We start from the raw sequence: 22,480 nt of genomic DNA on the forward strand, positions 1-22,480 counted from the left end.
TATAACGCTCCATTTCTTCAACCCACAGCGCTCTCATTTTAGTGTAGAGCGTCAGACCAAATTTACTAACGCACCATGTCAGGTCACTCACTCTCCAAGACCACGAGTGTTATTTGAATAAGTAAACACTGACCAACAGGACCAGACTGGCCGACCTGTATGCTCTCACTCAGTGGCTGGATGATGTCACAGGAAGCTGTGTGGTTGATTACTATGCTAATCTTACAAAGGAGGACGACACTTGAACGGTTTCCTCCAATATTCATCTTAATACCTCCCCAGTTTCTGATGAGGTGGACATGATAACCCTTAATACACATGACGTTATTCATCCCTACAACAGTAAATACTTTTTCCCTAACCTGATATGAAGTGTGCGCTGCACATGTGAGCATTTCTGATGATCGCCATGAGTTTTGAGCCATGACTCCTTCTATTCTGGCTCCCAATAACACAACAAGATGACATCTTTAGACTCCTGTGTAGCCCACAGCCCTGTGGTGGAGGGTCGTGTTTTGCCTCCAGCTAACAAACTGACGTCACTGTGACGTCGGCGCCTCCAGCTAACAAACTGACGTCACTGTGACGTCGGCCCTAAAAGGGTCTACAGAGCCCCGCTAAAACTCACAGACCAAACCACATGAAATTATTGCATCAACATTTGTCTTCCCCGACTAACACTGTCATCTCTAAGAGCCAATTAAACACCGATACGGTGAATGAAAAGCATTATGTAGAGTGAAAAAACACTGTCATATTTACCTTGCTTGGTCCTTGTCAGTCAGTGTTCTGTTTAGAATGTGCAGGTAGAAGTAGGCAGCACACTGCTCTTCAATATCAGACACTTTAAGGTGGTATATCCCACAATCTTCAGTCAGAGCCAGGCCAGCTAGAGTGCTAATCTGTTGCCTAAACACCATCCAGTGAGGCAAAGTTCTGTCTCCATCAGCCAGTGACAGCTGGAGGGAAAAGAAAAGCTGATATAAGTGGGTTGAATTTGATTATTTTATACATGTATGCTTGTTTGGGCGTGTGAATGCTTGTATATAATCAACGAGCATGAGTGACCACACTGCTTCTTGATTACAGACACACCACTTTTTGAGTGCATCCCTGCAGAGTAACTAAAGTAGGAATGAGACCTGTTCCACCAATACATCACCAGGGCTTCTTAAAGAAGAGTGCTAAAAACAGCAAGCATCTCCTCATGGCTTTGACTGATGTCTCGTTTTCTCATTCCAGGGCAGCAGAACTGACATAGTGCCAAAAAATAAATTTATAAAAATAAATTTGATTTGTAGAATGAATTTATCACCACAGTTATTTACTACTGAAACTCATCTGTGTACACATATCTGCCAATCTTTTTGCAATGTTGATCTCACCTTGTGACGCCGAGTGTGTCCTTGGGTTGCAGGGATAGGCAGCTTAAAAAAGAAAGAGGATCCTGCCTGAGACGAGAAGTTTGGCAACCTGCCCAATTCTGTCGTTATAGGACAATGTTGCATTAAACTTTGATTTCGCTTCACACCCTGCAGCAGCAGCAGCAGCACCAATTTGAGGTAGACGTCCAGAGTTTTACGTGACAGGGTGATCTTTGGGTAAGACGGACCAGCGTACTTGACTGGGAGGTCGTCCATGTCTTGTTGCTACGGAACTAAATTCAAGGTAACGCTTAATCCCACTACACCTTTCTCGTTCTTCACTTCCATCTTTTTATGTCTTGGAAAGTAATTAAATCCTAAAAGCTCTGGTGTTCCTCTGAAACACAAACAGATATCCAGAATGTCATTTAATACGTGTAACAAAATGTAGTCCAAGCATCCATTATTCTGGCTATGATTTCCACTGAGTCCCAGTCTCTGAGTCTCAGGCTGAAACTCTCCATTGGGTTTCTTCCTGTCAAGCCTTTTTCATCAGTCATGTCTGAGGCCTCTCTTTCCATTACACTGTGCTGCTGCTCACCGAGGAAGGCACCCAGTTGTCCCATAATGTTTCTGATGTCCGGTTAAATTGCCTGAGATCAAAACTCCAAGAGACTGCGTGTAACAAGGCATGCAGCGATATTTCATCCTTAGTTAAATGATGTACAACGGAGCACCACCAACAAACAGTGTTTGTTTACAGCAGAACCTGATCCTCAAAGTTAACTGAGCTCTTTCTCTGCTGATACTTTATGGCGCTGGAGGTCCAGTTACAAGTCAGTAGAGGTTACTAGGATACCTGCGAAGCTACCGGAGACTCTCTCATTGACTTTTGTGACTGATGATCGCAAAAGGCTGATCTCACTTCAGCCTCTTGGTGCATCAGATCATAATGTGCAGAGCATATATGTGTCAGGACAGGGCAGGAGTGTAATTATTAGTAGTATTTCTCTACAACATCAAATATGAAACATTAATTCACAGAGTGTCTGTCTATTTTGTTAAACTTTATTATAATAAACAGAGTTCACATTTGCAAATTAGTATCTCTCAGCTTGCCAGGCTGAGAGATACTAAATGAAGTTCAGGTGTAGGCACCTATACATCCATGCATCAAAAACATCTCTCATTTCACCCTTGGTAGGTGTCCTTAAAAGCATATAGTGCAAGGTTTTCCTATAAAATCCCTCTGAATCATCACTTATGACCCACCAGAAGTGTGTGTGTATTGAGAGGACCTGTCCTCAGCCTCACCCTCAGCAAATAATAGAGTGAAGATATAAAAATGAAAAGGTCTATACAGTTTTTTGTTTGTCTGTCCACACAGACCCTGATGGCGTCAGCATCTTTACTATGACAGGTAAAAGTAACGATGATGATGTCGGCTGGCGCAGCCCTCCTGTTTGTTTTTGTGAACTAAAAACCGCCCCCTCAGTGAAAACGAAGCTTTTATTTACTCACAGATAAGAAACAGGACAGTGTAAAGCCTCCACAAAATAGCATATTAAATCTTCTGTGTGATTTATCCCGGTTTCATATGAGTAAAGGAAAATTCTGCTAGCTCCTAGGCTAATTTATGCAACAAAAAATGTTATAGGCTTATGCTAATAATATTAGCATGTTGTATATGTGAGGAAAATCTATCGAGTTGAAGCCAGTTGTTTTGTTGGTGTTATAAAGGAGCCCAATTTTGTAACATCACTTTTGTTAAATGTTGACACTGTTCCTTAAGCAACCTTTTCCCAGGTGATGTATTTTTTTTTATTACTAATTTTCAAGTAATTTTTTTAAAACTTTTTTCCCCACAATTTCTTGTTGGTTTTTGGGCCATTTCTTCTAAAGTTGCTCATTGCCTTCCTCCCGTGTTTTTGAAAGAAATCAAGCATGTACTTACTTTTGTATTTTTTGAACAGCATCCACTGCTGTGAGTGAAAGTCTGTAACTGTGTGAATGCTGCCACCTCTTATTTCAAATTGAAAGCCATAGTCTAGCATTTCATACATGGTCCAGCCGTAGGTATGACCTAGTGGTGTTCCTATCTATAGTTAGCTAATTAATCTATAGCCAAGGAATAGACTCAAGGAAGTGCAGTGTACAGTATAAGCGTTTTTCGAGAAAGCTGCAAGCAGCAATACCATAGGCCAAGCAATCATCCCGCTCTAAGCAGACATGTTTTGGACGTACACTGCACCAGTTCATTTAACTCAGTTCATTTTCAGTGGGTGGACCTAGTTTTATTCCTTTTCTTTTTCACTGCCTGTGTGTGTCCTGATGTATTGCAGCCACTTGGGTGGGAGGAGGCTATATTTTGGGTAATGCTGAAGTGGTCTACGATCATGGATATCTCCTCCTCCCTGGCTGTGAGCGTCTCTGCTGCTGTGGCTATTATATACACGTTATTGGGCGGACTGTACTCTGTGGCGTATACTGATGTCATCCAGCTCAACTTTATGGCCTTCAGCTTGGTACAAACATTACATTTTTAGGAAAATTCAAAGCATTGAATTTGAAATTAGTTTTTATTCTATTTTAGTTTTGACTTTTCAAATTTATTTATTTTTGTTTGTTTTTGTTAGAGTCAAGTATAATGTCTCAGAAGTATGTAGCTACATATTCACAAAAAAAAAATACATGGCTTGAGAACGACGTAGGAATTACCATAATGTTAAATCTTAAATTTGGGAATCAACTTTATCTCTGAACTCTTTAATAGTACCAAACTGAAAAGAAAACTGAAATTTCACCCCGACCTAGTTGGCTAGTTGTGAGTCTTTGTGTGTTTCTGTGTGTCATCACGGCAAAATATGATCCTGGAGACAACTATTGTCGCAGAAAGTATGAAAGATGTTTGGAGTATTTTGCAAGGTGTCCGTAAGTCTCTTTAGCCCCATTTCCACCAAACACTTTCAGTATGGTACCTTTGGAACCAAAAGTAACCCTTCAGACATGGTACCTAGACCCTAGCGTTTCCACTGCAAACAGTACTGTTGGGGTTGTCACTCACTGCTCCGTCCAGCTCTTACTGTATTTCCTTGCTCTTCTGTACCTCATTTATCGTCATTTATATTTTACGATTATAACCCTGCTGGCGGCAGGGCTCCACTTTGTACTTTGTATTTAGTGCTAATTTGCAAATGTTAGCATGCAAGTACAATAATTAAAACAGGGAACACGGTAAACATTAGAGCTGCTAAACACCAGCATGTAAACATGCTGATTAGCAAATGTTTTGAGCTGAATAAAGCTAGTGCAGCTGCAGTTACATCTACATGACACAGTAGCTGGTGTACCTCTGTTGATGTGAGTACTATTTTGTATCTATAGAGCTATGCAAGACTGATATACTGTATTAGTAACTATGTATCTGATTGTCTCCTTATTTCAGTGGCTCTGTGTGCCTTTCATCCTGTCAAGCCCGACCTCTACAAACATCACTGTTGCTGCAGTAACCGAGCTGTATCAGAAGCCATGGATCGGCAAGTTGGAGCTGAAGGACGCAGGTTGCTGGGTAGATGACCTATTGCTACTGGTAATGGGACACTCGTAACTCGTTTCTTCCGGAGTAAATATGCAAGATCAAGAAAGAGTTCAACTTTTGTTATATAGGAACATAAATGTCGTTCATTATTGATGCTGATACTTTGAAACACTGTTGCAGCAAAGTTTCACCAACATTAACACCGTTGCAGCAACCTAAGAAATCCTATCTTCATTTCTTTCCAAGTCCATTGGAGGGCTCTGCTATCAGGCCTTCTACCAGAGAATCCTGTCCACAGCCACGGACGCCCAAGCTAAGATCACCTGCTATGCTGGAGCAGTATTATGCCCAATCCTCGCCATCCCATCACTCATCATTGGGGCAGACCCTTTAAGCCAATGGTTCCCGACTGGTGGGTTGCGGGTCCATTCTGTATGGATTGCAAGTGACTGACAAACATGTCAAGTGTGTTAAAAACACACTTTATTTTAAGTACAGTGATTTTCCAGCACAGAGTTTTCATTTTAAAGTGCTGTTTCCTGTAATGGACAGCTACTCGACAGAGACAGAAAACTAGCTTAATGACATATCCTTATATTACCTTTCCGTTACACTCCGTAAAACTGGTAGTTGCTTATCTCCCCAAAATTCAGATGTGTGCCTCTGTGTGAATGTCAGGGTCAGGGTAATCGCCATTAAGTGTAGCGAATGCTAGATGGGTTTTCTGTACCTGGGGGTCTTCAGATGCTTGTACCTGGTATTTTCCCAAGGCTTTGCCCGATAGACAACATTTCATCCACCACACATCCAGCCACAAGCTTCATTACGTCTTTGTAGTTGCAGCTGTCCACAATTAAAATCCAGTTTTGGTTGTTTAGTCAGTGTAGCTCTACAGCCGACCTCAATGGCTTTGGTAGGGTGTATTTCCTGCAGCTTTGCGTTGTTGTGCTGTCGGTCATAGTAGCCAAGGTGTTTCAGAGCAGAGGTTTGAGGACGTATTTCTGGCCGTTATGGTAAGCGTTTCTATCTTCCTAATTAACTTGCTGCGAAGTGACGTGCCTGCGCAGTGCGACGATTACCATAAATCGATGCAGAAAAGACAAATCTGTACAGAAATTTGTGCATAATTCATGAGAATAAAGAAAAGTGACCCCTGACTTAGTTTGTGTGCTCCATATGTTGAAAAAACCCTGTCTGATTTGGACCAAAATGTCAGGGATGGGTTTTTTTTTGTTCCAGTCTGCCCCTGGTTCAAACTCAACTACGTGTTGTATGTGGCCACAGTTATGTATATTTAATTGCTGACGTATTCTACAAAATCTCAAAGTCATAGGTTTGTTTTAATTACCTGTGCTTTCTATCTGTCAGATTGAAACCAGACCACCTACAGTTCACCCAGCCCGTATGAGCGGGGCAAAGCCGGTATGATCTTGCCAATTGCCCTTCAGCACCTTTGCCCTTTCTACATCTCGCTGGTTGGTATGGGAGCACTTGCTGCTGCTGTGATGTCATCAGTTGACTCTGCACTTCTGTCTGCTGGCTCCGAACTGGGTCGAAATATCTTTGAGAACATCATCTATAAAAGGGTAACATCTCACATGACAACTACTCATACATCTGTCTCTTTTGAACGGTTATACTATGCTGCATTAATCAAATATAAACCAAGATTTGGTGACTGAGTTGCCTATGATTCAAGATCATTCCTTGCCATCTGGCTGCCATCGTTTACGTTGTTACATCATCCACCAGCGGGAATGTTGCGGCACAGTGCATTCTGGTAGTTTTAGGTTTTCCACCTTTCTCATTTTTTTTCTGGTTCTGTAGCACCAATTTCAAAAGTATTTGCATCATTCTGCGGCATAGATATCCTAGTTTTATTGGAAGGCCATCTTTACAGAGGTTAAATACTTGTTTAAAATACCGATAGGGACAATTCTGTCCTCCCACAATATTGGTAGGGACATGTCCTTACTATGCATATGCAAACCTGCACCCTTGCTCAAAAATCAGCAGTGTGATACCACACTTATGTTCAGTAAAATTAACTTAAATATTTCCTTTATTTCAGGCATCAGAAGCAATGATTATTTGGGTGGTTAGGGGGTCGATCCTCCTGTGTGGAATGATGGCGGCATGCCTGGCAATGACATCGAGTTCAATCCACCTGTTCTGGATCATCAGCGAAGATGTCATGTATTCAATGACGACTCCCCAGGTGACTTGCACCTTCTACTTATCTCGGTGGGTGAACCAGTACGGGGCCTGCTTTGGCTTTGTGTTGGCGATACTGCTGAGAGCTCTGGTTGGAGAACCCTCGATAGGCCTTCCTGACGTGCTGCCCCTGCCGTGGGACCAGATACGGGAGGACGGTCACTTCCGTCGCTTGTTCCCTTTTCGTACTGCCATCATGCTCATCACCACAGGGGCTATTTTAGTAGTTTCACGCCTTGCTGTGTGGCTGTCTGAGAAGGAGCTGCTGAAAAGAGTAAATGATGCTGAAACGGACACAAACACACATAACATGGCACCGGTCCGAAAAGATGCGGATGAAGAGGAGACTGAATGTCGAACAGACTCCCCTTTGCTCTAAGCATAAACACTTTCATACAGCCTGTTGGTGCTCTAAGAGTGAGTTGTGTATGATATGTAAACAACTGTTTTCTCATATGACATATTGTTACAAAGCTACATTCCTTGTGGTTTGATTGATGCGGACCATTTCAAGATACAACTACCACAGCAGGTACAATAAAGCCCTGTGTCCACCAAACATGTCTGGTATGGTACATTTGGAACCAAAAGTAATCCTTCAGACATGGTGCCTAGACCCTAGGTCCACTTGGCGTTTCCATCGCCAGGATTGGGATATATGCCGCTTACATTACCCGGTCAAAATTCATATATATATGTAAACGCTTGAAGATCCACTCATTACTAAAATTGTATGTCATATAAAAGCTAAAGTGAGTTGTCACAGTGAAATTTAAGGTGTGAATCATGAATTGAGTAACATTACAATTACAAATGTTCCACCTTAAAAGTTGCCGGCAGTCGGCCCAGTGAGTTAAGTAAGTTTTTCTCAGACTCAAGCTGCTGCAGGAGGCAGCAAAGCATCCTTTCATTTTATAGTTACAGTTTACTAATATATGTAAAACTCTCCACGGTATGAACAGTGGCAACACAAGCCTCAAAACCAGCCACAGCTCAGCCCTGAGCAGAGTGACCGTCCTCTATTAACCAATCAACAGACTGCAGTGTTCACAGCTCCACCATTTAGTACCAGATCTGTGTGCTAGGTACCCCAACAGAGGGGCGACCAAAAATGGGTACGGAAACAGAAAAAAAGAATAGGGATAGACGGAGGTGGGCGATGTTCTTAAGGTGAAAAAAGGCTGTTTTGGTGATGTGTTTAACGTGCTGGTCGAAGGAGAGGAATTGATCGAAAATGACGCCAAGATTTCAGATGTGAGGGGAGGGGGATACAAAAACAGTCCTCATAAAAGTCCAGACGATCTAAATCCAGCAAAATATTTAGTCCAAACACGATATAACAACCATAGATATCGATGGACTACCGTCATTTCATACGTCTAATAAAAATGAGTCTCTCCTGATTGAAATATAGTTAACTAAAACTAAACTAAGAACAAAAACATACAGGAAATGTGTAAAATTTTGGTCTTTGTCAATTTGGTCATATTTGTCATCACAAAAAGCATGAGGAGGCACTGGTGCACGTGTCTTGAGACTGGGATGTCTACATGTCTGTGAGTCAACTGACTTCACAAAGTGTGAAAATACCCCCCATTTTATAACTAAAAAAACTAAACCTAATACTGACACTACTAAAATCTAAACCAAAACAAAGAAAACTAAACTGAAACAAGCAAACCATCTTTGGAAACTGAAACTAAACTGAACTGGAAAAAAAAAGATAATAACTCTGGGTTACTCAATACTGGCTTATAGATGAGATGGTATTATTTCAAAAATCAGACTGCTCCGCCAAGCTGCAAGTTGCACTGTTTAGTCCAGCGGTTCTCAACTGGTGGGTCACAATCCAAAAGTAGGCCGCAGGTCCATTCTGAATGGACCACAAGTGACTCGCAAATCAATCAAGTTTGTAAAAAACACACTTTATTTTGAAACACAGTGAATTTCCAGAACATTGCTTATATTTTGAAGTGCCATTTCCTGCTGTAGAATGAGTGACTTATGGATAACTGCTTAACAGAGACAGCAAACTACCTCGACAACATGGCCAAACCCAAGTACGACACTGTCAAACTGTGTGGACATTGAACTAATGACTAAGGAGAAATCTGGACCCCGTGGCTGGAGCAGTTGGAAACCAGTGGTTTAAATCACTATGACAAAATTTTAACACTACTTACATTAAACACCAGCTACTATTTTCAATTGTGTGTTTCAGCATGCATTTTAAAAGTTTCTTCTTGCCTGAATATTTTGCCACACTTCAAACACTGGAAGGACTTCTTGTTTGAGTGGATCCTCATGTGCTTTTTCTGTGCGTACAAAGTCTGAAAGGATTTCGGACACAGTAAACACCTGTACGGAGTCTCTCCAGTATGTTTGCGCATATGAACTGTCAACAGGCACTTTGCTATGAAACCATTCCCACAGTGTTTGCACGTGTACGGACGCTCCCCTGTGTGAAGCCTCATGTGGAGCCTTAACTCTCCGGAGGAGAGAAACGCCTTCCCGCATTCTGTACACAGATAGTTCTTTTCTCCTCTGTGCATCCGCATGTGTCTCGCCAGGTGCTGGATTGAAGTCTTCCCACAAATCTGACATTTGTAGCGTCGGTCTCCCGTGTGTATGCGAACGTGCCAACCAAGGCTGTATGAGGATCTGAAGCCCCGGCCACAGTGCGAACACAAATATGGCGTCTCGCCCGTGTGAATCCGGCGGTGCACATCCAGAGACGCTTTGGAGTAGTACTTTTTCCCGCACTTGTCGCATTGGAATGGCAGTGTGTGTGTTTTTCTGTGGCTGTTCAGGGTTGACACATCCTTGAAGACCTTCCCACAATACTCACAAGTGTTTGTTGTGCTCCTCATCTCATTGGCTGTCGTGGGTTCTTTAGACTGAAGTCGGTTGGGTTCCTGATGCGCCTGTCTGATGTGCTGCAAAAGACCTGACGCACGGCTGTCGGAGTAGAGACACAAAGAGCAGGTGTGCAGTCTTGAAGGCATATGACTGTTTAAATCTGAAAGAGACAAAATAATGAGGAGATTTAGATTACAGATTTTTCCAAGTGCTAAATTCTCTAATTTTCCCAATCTTTAAATTACTACTAGAGTTATATAAACAAATGTACATAATATGAATATGGAAATTCAATGAGGAAGCAATTATTTTCAATGGTGTCCATAACTGGATACGGCCATACTTGAGCACTCTGCAGCTGTCAGGTCATCCTCCTGTTCTTCTTTGAACTTTAGGTCTTCACCTCCTTCGCTATAGTCCTCCAGAGTCGGTTTATCACCCGTTTGGTTTTCCTCAACAGCCTCCTCATCCTCACTATAATCAAACTCTTCTTCATCTGCATCACCTAAGGACACTTCCTGTTGCTCTGAAGCGAGCTGCAACGAGTTTGGTTTGTGAGGAAGAGACAGTCTCGGCAAAAACATTTCCTGAGTTTGAGAGTGTCCTGTGAGGAGAGACAGGAAACCAATTAGAATCGAGACTTAGCTGCAAACACGCAATAATGTTGAGGTGTACTTAAAAGAACTAGCAGTGACACGCAGACTGTTGCCTCGACCAAAAAGTTGTACATGAACACACCACAAAGACTACAGGCAACAGCCAACTAGCACATACGTTCTGCTCCAACTTGAGAGGAAGTAACTCTCCATACCAGCAGGGGGCAGTAGTCTGTATTTGTAATTAATAAAAGGGAAAATGAAAAAACCAAGAGGACAGACTGAAGACACTTGTCAGCACATTAACAACACAACCCATGGTGTTTAAAGACCCAAAGACATTTAGTGTGCGCCGGCGTTTCTTCTTCTTATTCACAGACGGGCTCCACCGTCTCCAACGTCAATTCAAAATGCTGAATCAGCCAAAAAAAAAAAAAAAAACCTGTCAAGGGCTGACTCGCAGAGGTGAGAGTAAGTCACACATGCAAGTCTCAAGTAAGTCCCAAGTCACTGTGGTGAAAAGCAAGCAAGTCAAGTCGAGTGCCTGCTATAAATCAAGAAAGTCATACTCACAAACTCATAAAGATATTATAAACTGCACCCAGTGGTGAAATGTAACTAAACACATTTACTCAGGTACTGTAAGTACAAATCTGAGAGCCTTTTCTTCTCATGCCACTACTCTTATCTGACAGCTTACACATTAAGAGTTTGGACTCAAAACATGTGAAAATATTCAAGTACAGTTGGACTGTGAGATGTTGAATGTGACGGTTTGTTTTTGCTGCTTTTTAAAAAAATGATTTTAATAATTTTTATGTTGAGGTTTGAACTGTTGGTTGGACAAAACAAACATTATGTTGGTGTCACTTTGGGCTCTGTGACGCTATCTCTCACTATTTCTAGAATTTTTACAAAGCAAACAATCAATCGATTAATGGAGAAAATAATCAGCAGATTAACCCATAATGAAAATAATCATTATTTAATAGTTCAACATGAGCTAACATCCTGCTTTACATTAATGCATGAGTCAGAATCATCTAATGAGATCATGTATAGTAATAGATTACAACAGTCACAGGGGACATGTTTACAGTACTTTTACCTGTAATACTTAAAGTACATTTTCACAGTTGTCACACACTGTGTCAGTATCTAAAGCTGATACAAAGCAGAGCAGAGCCTGAGCATAAAAAGCTGCAGCGCATGTATCAGCTCTCACAGTGGTGACTGTGTGTGTGTGTGTGTGTGTGTGTGTGTGTGTGTAACGGCCCGGAGCTGAAAGTGTGTCGCTGGTTGCAAAGCACCTTCAATACTGAATGAGTTGTTAAAAACTTAACTCACATGTGTCATGCAGATACAAGTGAATAAACGCACAGGGTGAAGCTCATGATGCTGCTGTACATACTGCCATTCCTCTGAGGAGAGCTGCAGGCAGGAGGACAGAGCATCAGCCGGCGGCTCCTCCCCCGCTGCCATATATGCCTCATCATGTTTTAATAACAAAACGTCACTTATCAATATCTAGAAAAATCCAAATGTTCAATTAAAAAAGTCAAGTCCTTTCAAGTCATCTGTCTCAAGTCATGAATACCAAGTCAAAGTCAAGTCGAGTCTTTCATCAGTGTTAATCAAGAAAGTCTCAAGTCCTCAAGGTTGTAGCTCGAGCTGGACTCGAGTCAAGTCATGTGACTCAAGTCCCCCACCTCTGCTGACTCGTGCCAACAGTGCGGTTCACATTGCAAAAACTAAGGCGACAGACGCTCACTGATGGCCTGACATTGACCGACGCCTGACTGTTGACTAACATATCAACATCCCACTGCTGTGATATTACAGAGTCATAAGTTTCAAATATATAAAATATCACCAAGCATGTTTTACACACAAATCGCAGTGCTGAAAAATGCAAACTCTGCCACCACATTTGAAGTCAGTAAATGTTCCAAGAAATCTTAACATTGAGAATAACTGGTTGGTTTATAGCAGCTGAGTGTATTTAGTTGTTTTTATTTAACACTGTAAAAGGCGACTTACGTTTGTCTGCGCCTCCTGACTGTTGCTGGTGGAAGTGCAGCAGCACCTTCAGCTGCTCTGGTTCCAAAGCCAGCTGTCCACATTCTTCCATGACAGAGGGGGCAGTGCTGAGCCACTCTGCGGTCTGTAACGTATGCAAAACACATCATAAACATGTGCTGCACAGGTGACAAAAAGACCATGTTTAAACAACATATTCAATCATTTCTTGGTTCTTTATTTAGTATCTTGCTTCGTAACAGTTACTTTGACAAAAAACTATTGTGTGATCAAATCTTACATTTATGTATTCAGCGTATTCTCCGATAAGAAAAAGTGATATAGGCCTATAGTTAATCTACAAGTGCACGTCACACACTGAGCGAGCCGCCTGTTAATGACGCTGTTGGCTAATGGGCATGTAGCTACTTCCATGTTTCAGATGATACGTCATGTTTGTAGTCGGCCAATGAAGATGAGTTTACATATCACCTTGGGTTCGTCCTTCACCTTCTCAAAATGATCCCACACTTTGGATTTCCTGCCCGACATGTTATTAACTAGCCTGTGGAATAACCGCAGGTACCAGCCCTGGAAATTAACCTGACTCCTGTCTTACTGCTGAGCGTGGACACTTCCAGTCTGTCCTTTCAAATTAAATTCCCACATGGTCCAGTCATAAAGGTTTTGATTTATTTTGACAAGGTGCAGCTCCTGATAGAGCTTCATGGTTTTTCTTTTGTTTGTGTTTGAAATCTTGCTGACTAATGACCTTTTTGGTCGACTAATGTTTGGTCGACTATTAGGGGGCAGCCCTAGTGTTTATCACTTAAAAATGTTCAGTACCTGTTTAATATCCGGTACAGGCAAAAGATTGTCCAGTTTAGAGATGAACTTCCATATTAATGTGTGCAGCGTGGCCTCGTACTGCTCGCCATAGTGGATGGGGAAGACCTCCTGGGAAAAAAACACACACACAGCAGTTTTTATGCTACATCCACACTATTACATTTTTAAAGCAAAACTATTGCTACGGTTACACCTAGCGTCCACGCTACTAGTCCTAAAACAGAGAACTCTGGAAATGCTGCTGACCCTGTTTCAGTTTAAAACGGTGTTTTAGCCTGGATGGATGGAAACGGAGATGTTTGAATACAATGACTTAGGCACCCCAATTTGCTTCCTGTAGGACCCTACATACATATTTTTTGTGACTTTATCTTGCTTGTGTGTTATGGGTAAGATCGGAGCTACCTGACTCATTTCATCCATCTTAATAATGACTGACAAAAGTATCAATATTACAACACAAGTCAGTATCAATTAAACAGCCCATCATCAGACACAGCTTCAGTTATGGCGATAGTGTTAGTGAATATCTGACCTTGAAAAACATCTCTCTCTCCTCAGTGTCCTCCAGCAGGATGTGAACAACATCCACAAAGTTTGACTTTGAATTTTCCAACTCCTCCAACTCCTGTGAAGTGTCAAAAGCAAACAAACAAAAATAAGGTAACAATGAATGTTTATTTCAAAAGAATGACTTAAGGTCCCTTTTGACCAATCAACAAGATGCATCGTTAATTCAGAGGTTCATTTAAATTAGCATCACTGCTTCATGCCAAAACACAGAGATGTCAGCTATAAGGAAAATCATCAGTCTAATATTGTTTTTCATCATATGTGTATTTGTATGAGAGCTGATCTTGTACATCACATGAGGGTCAAAGGGTGGCTCGTCTCATGTCGTCAGACCTATCTCCACAGTGCCAGCTCTAGAATCACCTATTATACATTAAAAGTCGTGTCACTGTGTGATTCAACTGTTGCACATTGAGGTGAAGCTTAACTATACTTTTGTTCTGGAAGAGCTGGAATATCACAGAAGCTCATGTGAAGTGGAACAAATTGGTACATTAGTGAAGTCAGTGTCACTGGTGCACGCCGCTGCCAGAGATAAATACATGTGGCACATCAACTCCGGCTGGCTGTGTCACAAAACGAATCAATATCAGACACCAGATTCCTGTGAGACAGTCTGTGCTTTTCCAAGGTGTGTTCACAAGTTGTTTTCTCGTTCTAGATATTTTTATCAATTCACCTCAAACAAAAAAGTAGGCGTGCCTTATTGCATGTTGTTGTTTCCCATAGCAAAGGGAATTTGGAAATGGTAATGCGCAGATGGGAGAATGCTTGCCTCAATGGCAGGCTTATAGCCACAGTTTACATCTGGTGAGTCAGACTAATTAATAGCTGACAGACCAGCAAACTAAATACATCAACTCTTATTAAGTTAAGAGAAGTAGAGGAGCCTGCTGGTGTCTGTAACAGCGGGAAGAGAGTGGCTGCACAGGCCACCTACCAGGTACAAAAGCATGATGTAGGGTGCCACTTGTAGAGTCGCCTAAATTAAATAAAGAGTCCTGAATTTGAACATTCAATAACACAAGAAAATAAATTAAGATCTGTCAAAATGGCTCAGCAGTACTGTCTCTTCCTGCANTGTCTTATGTTTTTATTTTTGTACAGCACTTTGTTTCAGCTGTGGTTGTTTTTAAAGTGCTCTATAAATAAAGTTGAGTTGAGTTGAGTTGCATCTTCACTTAAAAGCGACGCGAGGAAACATCAATTAAACATCAAGGAGAAATCTGCCTGGACTGAAATCCCAAGGGAATGACGGAGGCATGGGGTCCATCCTGAGCGTTAGATGGAAAGAGATGATTGCCTCGAGCAAAGTGAGGTGCAAACCCATAGATGATGCTCCTAATGATCTCTCAAAGGACTTAAAGGGTTAAAAGGGGAATGCTACTTAATTTGGACTTTGAAGATTCAGCCTTTGACCTCACAAAGTTCAGCAACCTTTCCCTTCTGTCTCCTGCAGGAACAACAGAGGAGCTTGTCCTAACATGTGACAACAGCAGGGCAGGGAGACGGGAAAAGTTCACGCCTAATTGAAGAAATATTTCCATTTAAAGCTCCACTGCAAAATATTCTTGATATTAACAGTGGATCAGCTGAGACTTTGTGATATGAAAGCGGTGTTTTTGCTGCAGATCCAACTGAGAACCAACTCACCGCTCTGTAGCTCTATGCTGGTTTCAGCTCAGTATTCCTGAAAACGTACCTGCTGATCACAGGTGGAGACCATGGCGAGGTTCTGAATGACCTCCAGGTGAGGCTGAACGTTCAGCAGGTGGGCTGTGCTCTCACTGCGACACAATTCCAACACCATCTGAAAGAGACACCGAAACAGACACTTGTATACTGTTATAAAGCAAGCGCTCGGTAAGTCAGTTTTGGGTGTCTTGTGATGTTTGATGTGTCTTACCCTCGCCCTCAGTCTGAGCAGGAGCTGCACTTTCTCTTTGGGCGTCAGCAACTCTGGAGCCAGCTCTGTCACCAGCCTCACCAGCTCCTCCACCTTTCCATAATGTGGCACATTACAGCACTGCACCACTTGCCAGGCAAAGGCACACATCAGACGCAGGGTTGGAACCAGGAGACACAATGAAGACAAGGACAAGCGGCAACCTGAAAATGGGACAGGAAGGCATGTAATGACACTATCTAAAAATAGATATAGCAAGGATCAGAGGTATACACTGAGGATACTCCTAGTGATTGCCAAGAAAATGCTAACAATGAACTAGAAACATGCAAAACCACCAACTATAACCCAGTGGACGCAGAGACTCACAGTTGTAAGCCACAGAGAAGTACAACAGTAGCTTATTTACCTGAGTCTTCCTCTGTTTCAGGAAGTTCTTGCTGTGATGTCTGCACAAACGTGGGGGCTGAATCCATGTCTTCAGCTTCTGCTTCACGGCTAAGGACTTTATCCAGAATGACAAACCACCTGCTTTTCTGCTTTTTAAGGTCCTTCTGTTCCTTTACCAGTCTGTACTGGTGTTTCAACGTTTTTATTTTTGTCCTGCATTGTCTGGAGGTCTTATCGAAGCCGTAAGTGGCCAGCTCGGCGCTTAACTCAGCGAACACTCTTTCATTTCTGTGAGCTGATCGAAGCTGTTTCTGGGTACTCTCCTTTGCCCATCGGGTGACCAGCACTTTGATTTCATCTGATGTCCAAATAGCCGGTGACATATCTGTTGAAAGCATAGCAACACAGTTAATACAGTGAAAGCTCTCAAAGTTACAGATAAACCTGTTTTGTCACTGGGTTTTAAACAGACCATTTGTTGGCTGGTGTTCTGGTGATTTAGCTTTTGTCAGCACAGCAGATGAATCCACCTCTGTAGAAGTCTCTCCCCCGGGGCCAAGGACACTATCCAAGATAGCAAACCAGTCGTTTCTAACGTCCCCACATGGTTCTGCTTTCTTCATTCTTCTGTACTCCTCTTTAAGTTTATCCACTTTAAGACTGCACTGCTGTGGTGTCTTGTTAAACCCCACCAGTGCCAGTTCACTGCTGAGGTACATGAAGACTTGATTGCTTGTTGCTGAGGTGAGAAGCTGTTTCTGAATGTTTGGTTGAGCCCAGAGGGTCATCAGCACTTGGACTTCATCAGGGAACCACTGGGGTTCATCTGTGAAGGTACAAAAAGCAAAATACAACAAAAGGAAGGTAAATTGGGGCGCCGGTGGCTTAGTGGTAGAGCAGGCGCCCCATGTACAAGGCTGTTGCCGCAGCGGCCCGGGTTCGACTCCAGCCTGTGGCCCTTTGCTGCATGTCACTCCCTCTCTCTCTCTCTCTCTCTCTCTCTCCCCCCCTCACGCTTGTCTGTCCTATACATTAAAGACTAAAAAAGCCCCAAAAAATATCTTTAAAAAAAAAAAAAAAAGGAAGGTAAATTGAAGATTCATTCATTCATTTTCCATAACTGCTGAAGCCTATCCCAGCTGACACTGGGCGAGAGGTGGGGTACACCTTGGAAAAATCACCAGACTATCACAGGGCTGACACATAGAGACAGGCAACCATTCACACTCACATTCACACCTACGGACAATTTAGAATCACCAATTAACCTGCATGTCTTTGGACTGTGGGAGGAAGCCGGAGTATCATGAGAAAACCCACGCTGACACAGGGAGAACATGCAAACTCCGCACAGATGGGCAACCCTCTTGCTGTGACGTGACAATACGACCACTGCATCACCGTTCTGCCCTCTTTAATTATGTAATGACTAATAAGATAATCATGCAGGGTTCCCCTACATTTTCGCGGACGAAATTTCAAAACTTTTCCCTGGCTTTTTAAGGATCCAATTTTAACATTTGTTTTTCTTGCCCCAGTTGCCCGGCGTCTTTCGAACATAGCAGATTCAAACTCCATGAACGCTGAACATTCAAGTTTTTTTGTGACAAAATTAATGGATGCCTTAAAAATTCACCAGAATACATCATTTAAAATGTTTGATGAACCCCAAGCACCCATTTCATATGTGTCCCTGCCCCTGATGTTAACACGAACCTACGCTCTTGTATCTGTGAGATAACTCAGAGGTCGAAACCACCCCGACGATGCCTCTGAAGGCTTTTCTGGTCTGGCAAAGTATATAACAACATGTAATATAGAAAAAGAAGAGAGCTGAGGCTGGTAAAAAGTTCCCATAAAAAAAGCTGTTCCTGCACTGTATTATGTGTCCAACACATCAAACTTCCCATGTTCCCATATGTGTTCTCTAGCAACACCTGCTGTAGCTTGTCTGAAATTGCATACATCAAAAATATGCAAGCAAAAAAGAAAATAATCTGTCTAGACTTTTCTTCTTACCATCAGCGTCCACATCCAGGGCAGACGGTGAGGGACTGAGCAGTGAGGGCTCTGTGAAGGAGGCCTCTGTTGTTCCTGAACGCCTCGCTGCTGCAGCCTTGGGACTGAGGACTTCATCGATGATGGCAAACCATACACTTTTATGGGAGCTGTGGCTTCCAATCTTGTATTCACCGGTTTGGATTCTCTTGTACTCCTGCTTCAATTTTTTGATTTTCTCCCGGCACTGCTTTGGCTCCTTGTTGAATCCGAGCAATGCTAGTTTAGCACTGACGCCGGCATAAATTTCATTATTCCTCGTGTTGAGGAGAAGCTCTTCTTGAACAGTGGGGTTTGCCCAAAGTCTCAACAATGCTTGGACCTCTTTATTTGACCAATGGCCCAAGGACGCATCTGTGGAAGCAGTAGATCAAGTCATGACAGTAGATAAGCTGTGTACATTTTTAGAAGGCAGTGCATTTAAGAAGAATTGATGTAGTGAGTTCACAAGTGAAGGTGGTGTTCTACAACCACTTTAGTATGCCTCGTTTGCACCAAGCAGTCCGGTTCAGTTCAGTTCAGTACTCATTAGAACGGTTATTTTACCAACAGAACCGTCTAATTTTCATCACCCCTCTGGTGGGGTTCCGAGCAATAGGGTCAATAGAAAACTAACCATAACTATAAAATAAAAGGATGTTTTAAGCATTTAAAAGATGTATGTGAATGTTAATCAACATTTATTCTTATCTTCCCTTGGAGAAAAAACAAGGTAGAGCGTCCTTCCAGCACGCTTGGGCACCACAACACCATTGCTCTTGCTTGAAAAGGACTCGATGCACAAACATGCTATTTTTAAATATCCTACTGAGAGACTCTCACTCCAGCCCGTTCTTTTTTGTTCTAAAAATGTCAGCGTGTGACCCTGTTCCATTGATGATAAATGAGGTGCAGACATCCCTCTGTATTACCTTTGAAAAGGAAATGCAAAGGAGAGCTGGACAGAGCAGTGAGTGACAACAACCCCACCTCAGTTTAAGGGTACTGTCTGCGGTGGACAGATCTAGGTACACGTCCTTAGAGGTTACTTTTGATACTATACCATAAGTTTTTGGTGGAAACGGGAGGAATTCTAAACAGCATTTCGTCTCTGTCAATTAACCTATTTTTGCTCACACTGTATCCATCGAAAGACTTTATTTAGGAGCTTTTGACTGAGTGCAGGGCCTGCCTTAAAAAAATACAACACTCAGACCCTTTTTCCATTGTCACTCTTGGCCGCGCCAAGTAAAGCCAGGCCACGCCGATTTGTGTTTCCATTGTCAGTTAAGACGGAGCGTGCCACGCCAAGCCGCACCGGAGATGGACCTTCTCAAAAGTGGGTCCAAAGGCCGGGCCACCCACCCACAAGTGGGTAGCAGTGACCTCGCGCCGACCACAGCCAACCCCCGACCCTGACTCCCCCTGAAACAAGCATGTGTGTGTTGCGAGACTCTACTCTTCTCTGTCTGCAGGAGATCAGAGACAACGGTGTTTTTTAAAGTCTTTTGTAGCTTCTAACTGAATCTTTGTGGTTTGGAGTTTAGTTTCTCTCCTGCGTCCTGTTTTTACTTTAGATACCAAGACGTTGTGTGAAGTTGCTGCTTGAAAACTCAACATTTCTTCAGCTCACCTCCAACAGGTAAACTTCTTTTACCTGCCCTACTGTTGAAAAACATGTGTAACAAAAATAACAGGGGACTTTAGCCGTGGATCAGCCTGCTGCTTTTTAACGTCATCACTTAAGACAGGACATCATCAATTTAAGATGCACCTTCAAGAAGGTTGCCCTGTTGTAATGGAAATACAAGGCCCTGCTGTGCTGGGCTGAGGGCCCAAACCAAGCCAAGCCAAGCCAAGCCAAACCAAGCCAGCCCATGACTGTTGAAAAGGTATCAGTCATCACTGAGTCACATGCTTCTGCCTCATCTTGTTTAGTCTAAAAGACAACTTCAAAGTAATCATGAATGCCAGTCATTAATAAACTACTGGTCGTATAAATGATTCATTTATACCGTGCCATGGTCCTGTCAGATGCCTCCTGCTGCTGCTGTTATCATTAGTCATACTTCTACTGTTATTATACACATATGATTATTGGCACATATGTATGCTATCACATATTAACATATACTTTCAACATATTGTACCACAATAGCTGTAATTATAATTATATTGTTACTTTCATTAATGTTGTTGTAAGCTACTGTCATTACCGTCTGTCCTGCATCTCTCTCTGTCTCTGTCTCTTTTTCTGTCTCATTGTGTCATACGGATTACTGTTAATTTATCATGTTGATCTGTTCTGTATGACATCTATTGCACGTCTGTCCGTCCTGGAAGAGGGATCCCTCCTCAGTTGCTCTTCCTGAGGTTTCTACCGTTTTTTTTCCCCTGTTAAAGGGTTTTTTTGTTTTTCCTTATCCGCTGTGAGGGTCCAAAGGACAGAGGGATGTTGTATGCTGTAAAGCCCTGTGAGGCAAATTGTGATTTGTGATATTGGGCTTTATAAATAAAATTGATTGATTGCTTTTTTTTTTTTAAATTCAAAGAACCCAACTGGTGGTGTAAATGTTTTGCATAAGACAACATATAAAAGAGAAAGTGAGAAAGAGCAGCTGGTACCAGTGTATACTGCGGAAAAAGAGCATTGAAACAGATTAAAATATTAATTTGCATTTATTCTTTATATTTTAATACATCTGCACAAGACACCCTTGACAAGTGAGGTGTTTTTATTGGATGGACGATGAAAAAAAAAATCATAAGACTCATTTTACATTGTGTATTTTGCATTGTATGTAGTGTGTTTTCTACTGTTTGTGTTTACCTATTGATAAACTGCAGCTAGGTGAATGCAAACTTTAAGTTTGACACTTGTGTTTGTCTGTACATGGTCCCTGACATATTTTATTTCTGCTAAAAACCTGATTGAACAATAAACTAAGGTGAATTTATGGTTGCTTACCTGTTTCCATGTCTGAGTTGCCAAGTTGTGTAATGTGTGTCATTGCTGGCTTTTCACTCATGGCAGTCTCCATTTGGTCGTACCACTTGAAGGTCTGTGTGTTGGCCCCGTCTGTCTCAACCTGCTGTTTTATTCTATTGTATTCTTGTTTAAGCTTCTTTATCTTCTCCCTGCACTGCTTCCCAGAGCGAATCATCCCCATGGCTGCCAGCCTACCTGACACTTCCCTGTATACTTTCTCATTTCTGAACGATTCCTCCAGGCCGCGCTGTATTTTCTCCTCCGACCACACTGAGATAAGCGCCTGAGTCTCGTCATTAGTCCACCTCGCCAGAGGCTCCATGTCCTTTTCCTTATTTTTGCTTTAAATCTGACAAAAACTGAGAAGTTAGTAGCTGGTGAATGTGTTTACTTTTTTTCAAAATGGCGCCCCTTCAGCTAGAAATGACCCGCCTCACTCTGCCTCTGATTGGCTAACCCTTACCTTAACCTTAGCCAATCGCATTTCTCTGTCTAAAACTAACCAATCCAAACAATGAAGGCAAAAAGTACTAGCCAATCAGAGTGGGAGGAGGGCGGGTCATGTGTTCCTAACCTGTAGAATGCAGCTGGCTTGGTTGAGGGCGGGCGGTGACGGCGGTTGAGTCCAGAGACGTTGTAATAACACTGAAAGCTTGATAGCGGTTTAGCTCGCACAGCAGGGCAAAGGCGTGCCGTGCCGTGCCAGTGGAAATGGGCTATTTTATGTTGTACTGGTTTCGCCAAATACACGTTATTAATAGTTAAACGGATACAACTACCACGAAAAATGGCATCGTTTCCGACATGAACATCTACTTTTAACGGCTTAAAATGTCTACGTAAAGCTATCACTGACCAAACCCTTTATTAGGTCTGATTCTGGGGCTCATGATAAAAAGCCAGTAAGACAACAGCCATTTTCCATGTGCATTTATTTTTCTGCAAAACATCAAAAAACCAAAAGGAATATTATATAACAGCTTAATGGCATGTATACATGGCTGCTCACAATATGATAAGTAATATGAGAGAGGAGATTTACAGCACACAACTGCATAATGTATTGTGCTCAAGTTAAATTAAAATTCTCATATTTTAGGTTAGTTCAACACCATCGGAGCAACAACACTGCATCTACTGCTGGGA

At 42.3% G+C, this 22,480-nt stretch overlaps 2 protein-coding genes across 3 annotated transcripts; one reads left to right on the forward strand and one right to left on the reverse strand.

The window, feature by feature from the left end:
* The first annotated feature begins 1,538 nt into the window (after positions 1-1,538).
* On the forward strand, positions 1,539-7,813 carry LOC126385158 (high-affinity choline transporter 1-like). 2 transcript variants are annotated; one of them, XM_050036729.1, is made up of 5 exons: positions 1,539-1,668; positions 4,810-4,953; positions 5,149-5,314; positions 6,271-6,488; positions 6,974-7,813. In XM_050036729.1, exons 4-5 carry the CDS (start codon positions 6,327-6,329, stop codon positions 7,493-7,495), a joined length of 684 nt encoding a protein of 227 aa, XP_049892686.1. In that variant the 5' UTR covers positions 1,539-1,668; positions 4,810-4,953; positions 5,149-5,314; positions 6,271-6,326; the 3' UTR covers positions 7,496-7,813. The 2 variants fall into 2 exon arrangements, with proteins under 2 accessions (XP_049892686.1, XP_049892687.1); XM_050036730.1 differs by lacking the exon at positions 1,539-1,668 and adding an exon at positions 2,809-3,889.
* Positions 7,814-9,036: 1,223 nt separating this feature from the next.
* Positions 9,037-21,739, reverse strand: LOC126384889 (uncharacterized). The gene is made up of 11 exons (XM_050036261.1): positions 21,314-21,739; positions 18,328-18,720; positions 16,781-17,134; positions 16,328-16,693; positions 15,919-16,121; positions 15,715-15,822; positions 13,975-14,067; positions 13,437-13,547; positions 12,612-12,735; positions 10,319-10,579; positions 9,037-10,135 (listed from the first exon to the last, which is right to left on the reverse strand). Exons 1-11 carry the CDS (start codon positions 21,654-21,656, stop codon positions 9,321-9,323), a joined length of 3,171 nt encoding a protein of 1,056 aa, XP_049892218.1. The 5' UTR covers positions 21,657-21,739; the 3' UTR covers positions 9,037-9,320.
* Positions 21,740-22,480: the final 741 nt, after the last annotated feature.

The sequence above is a fragment of the Epinephelus moara genome, chromosome 23 (assembly GCF_006386435.1).
Source record: "Epinephelus moara isolate mb chromosome 23, YSFRI_EMoa_1.0, whole genome shotgun sequence".
Classification (NCBI taxonomy): domain Eukaryota; kingdom Metazoa; phylum Chordata; class Actinopteri; order Perciformes; family Serranidae; genus Epinephelus; species Epinephelus moara.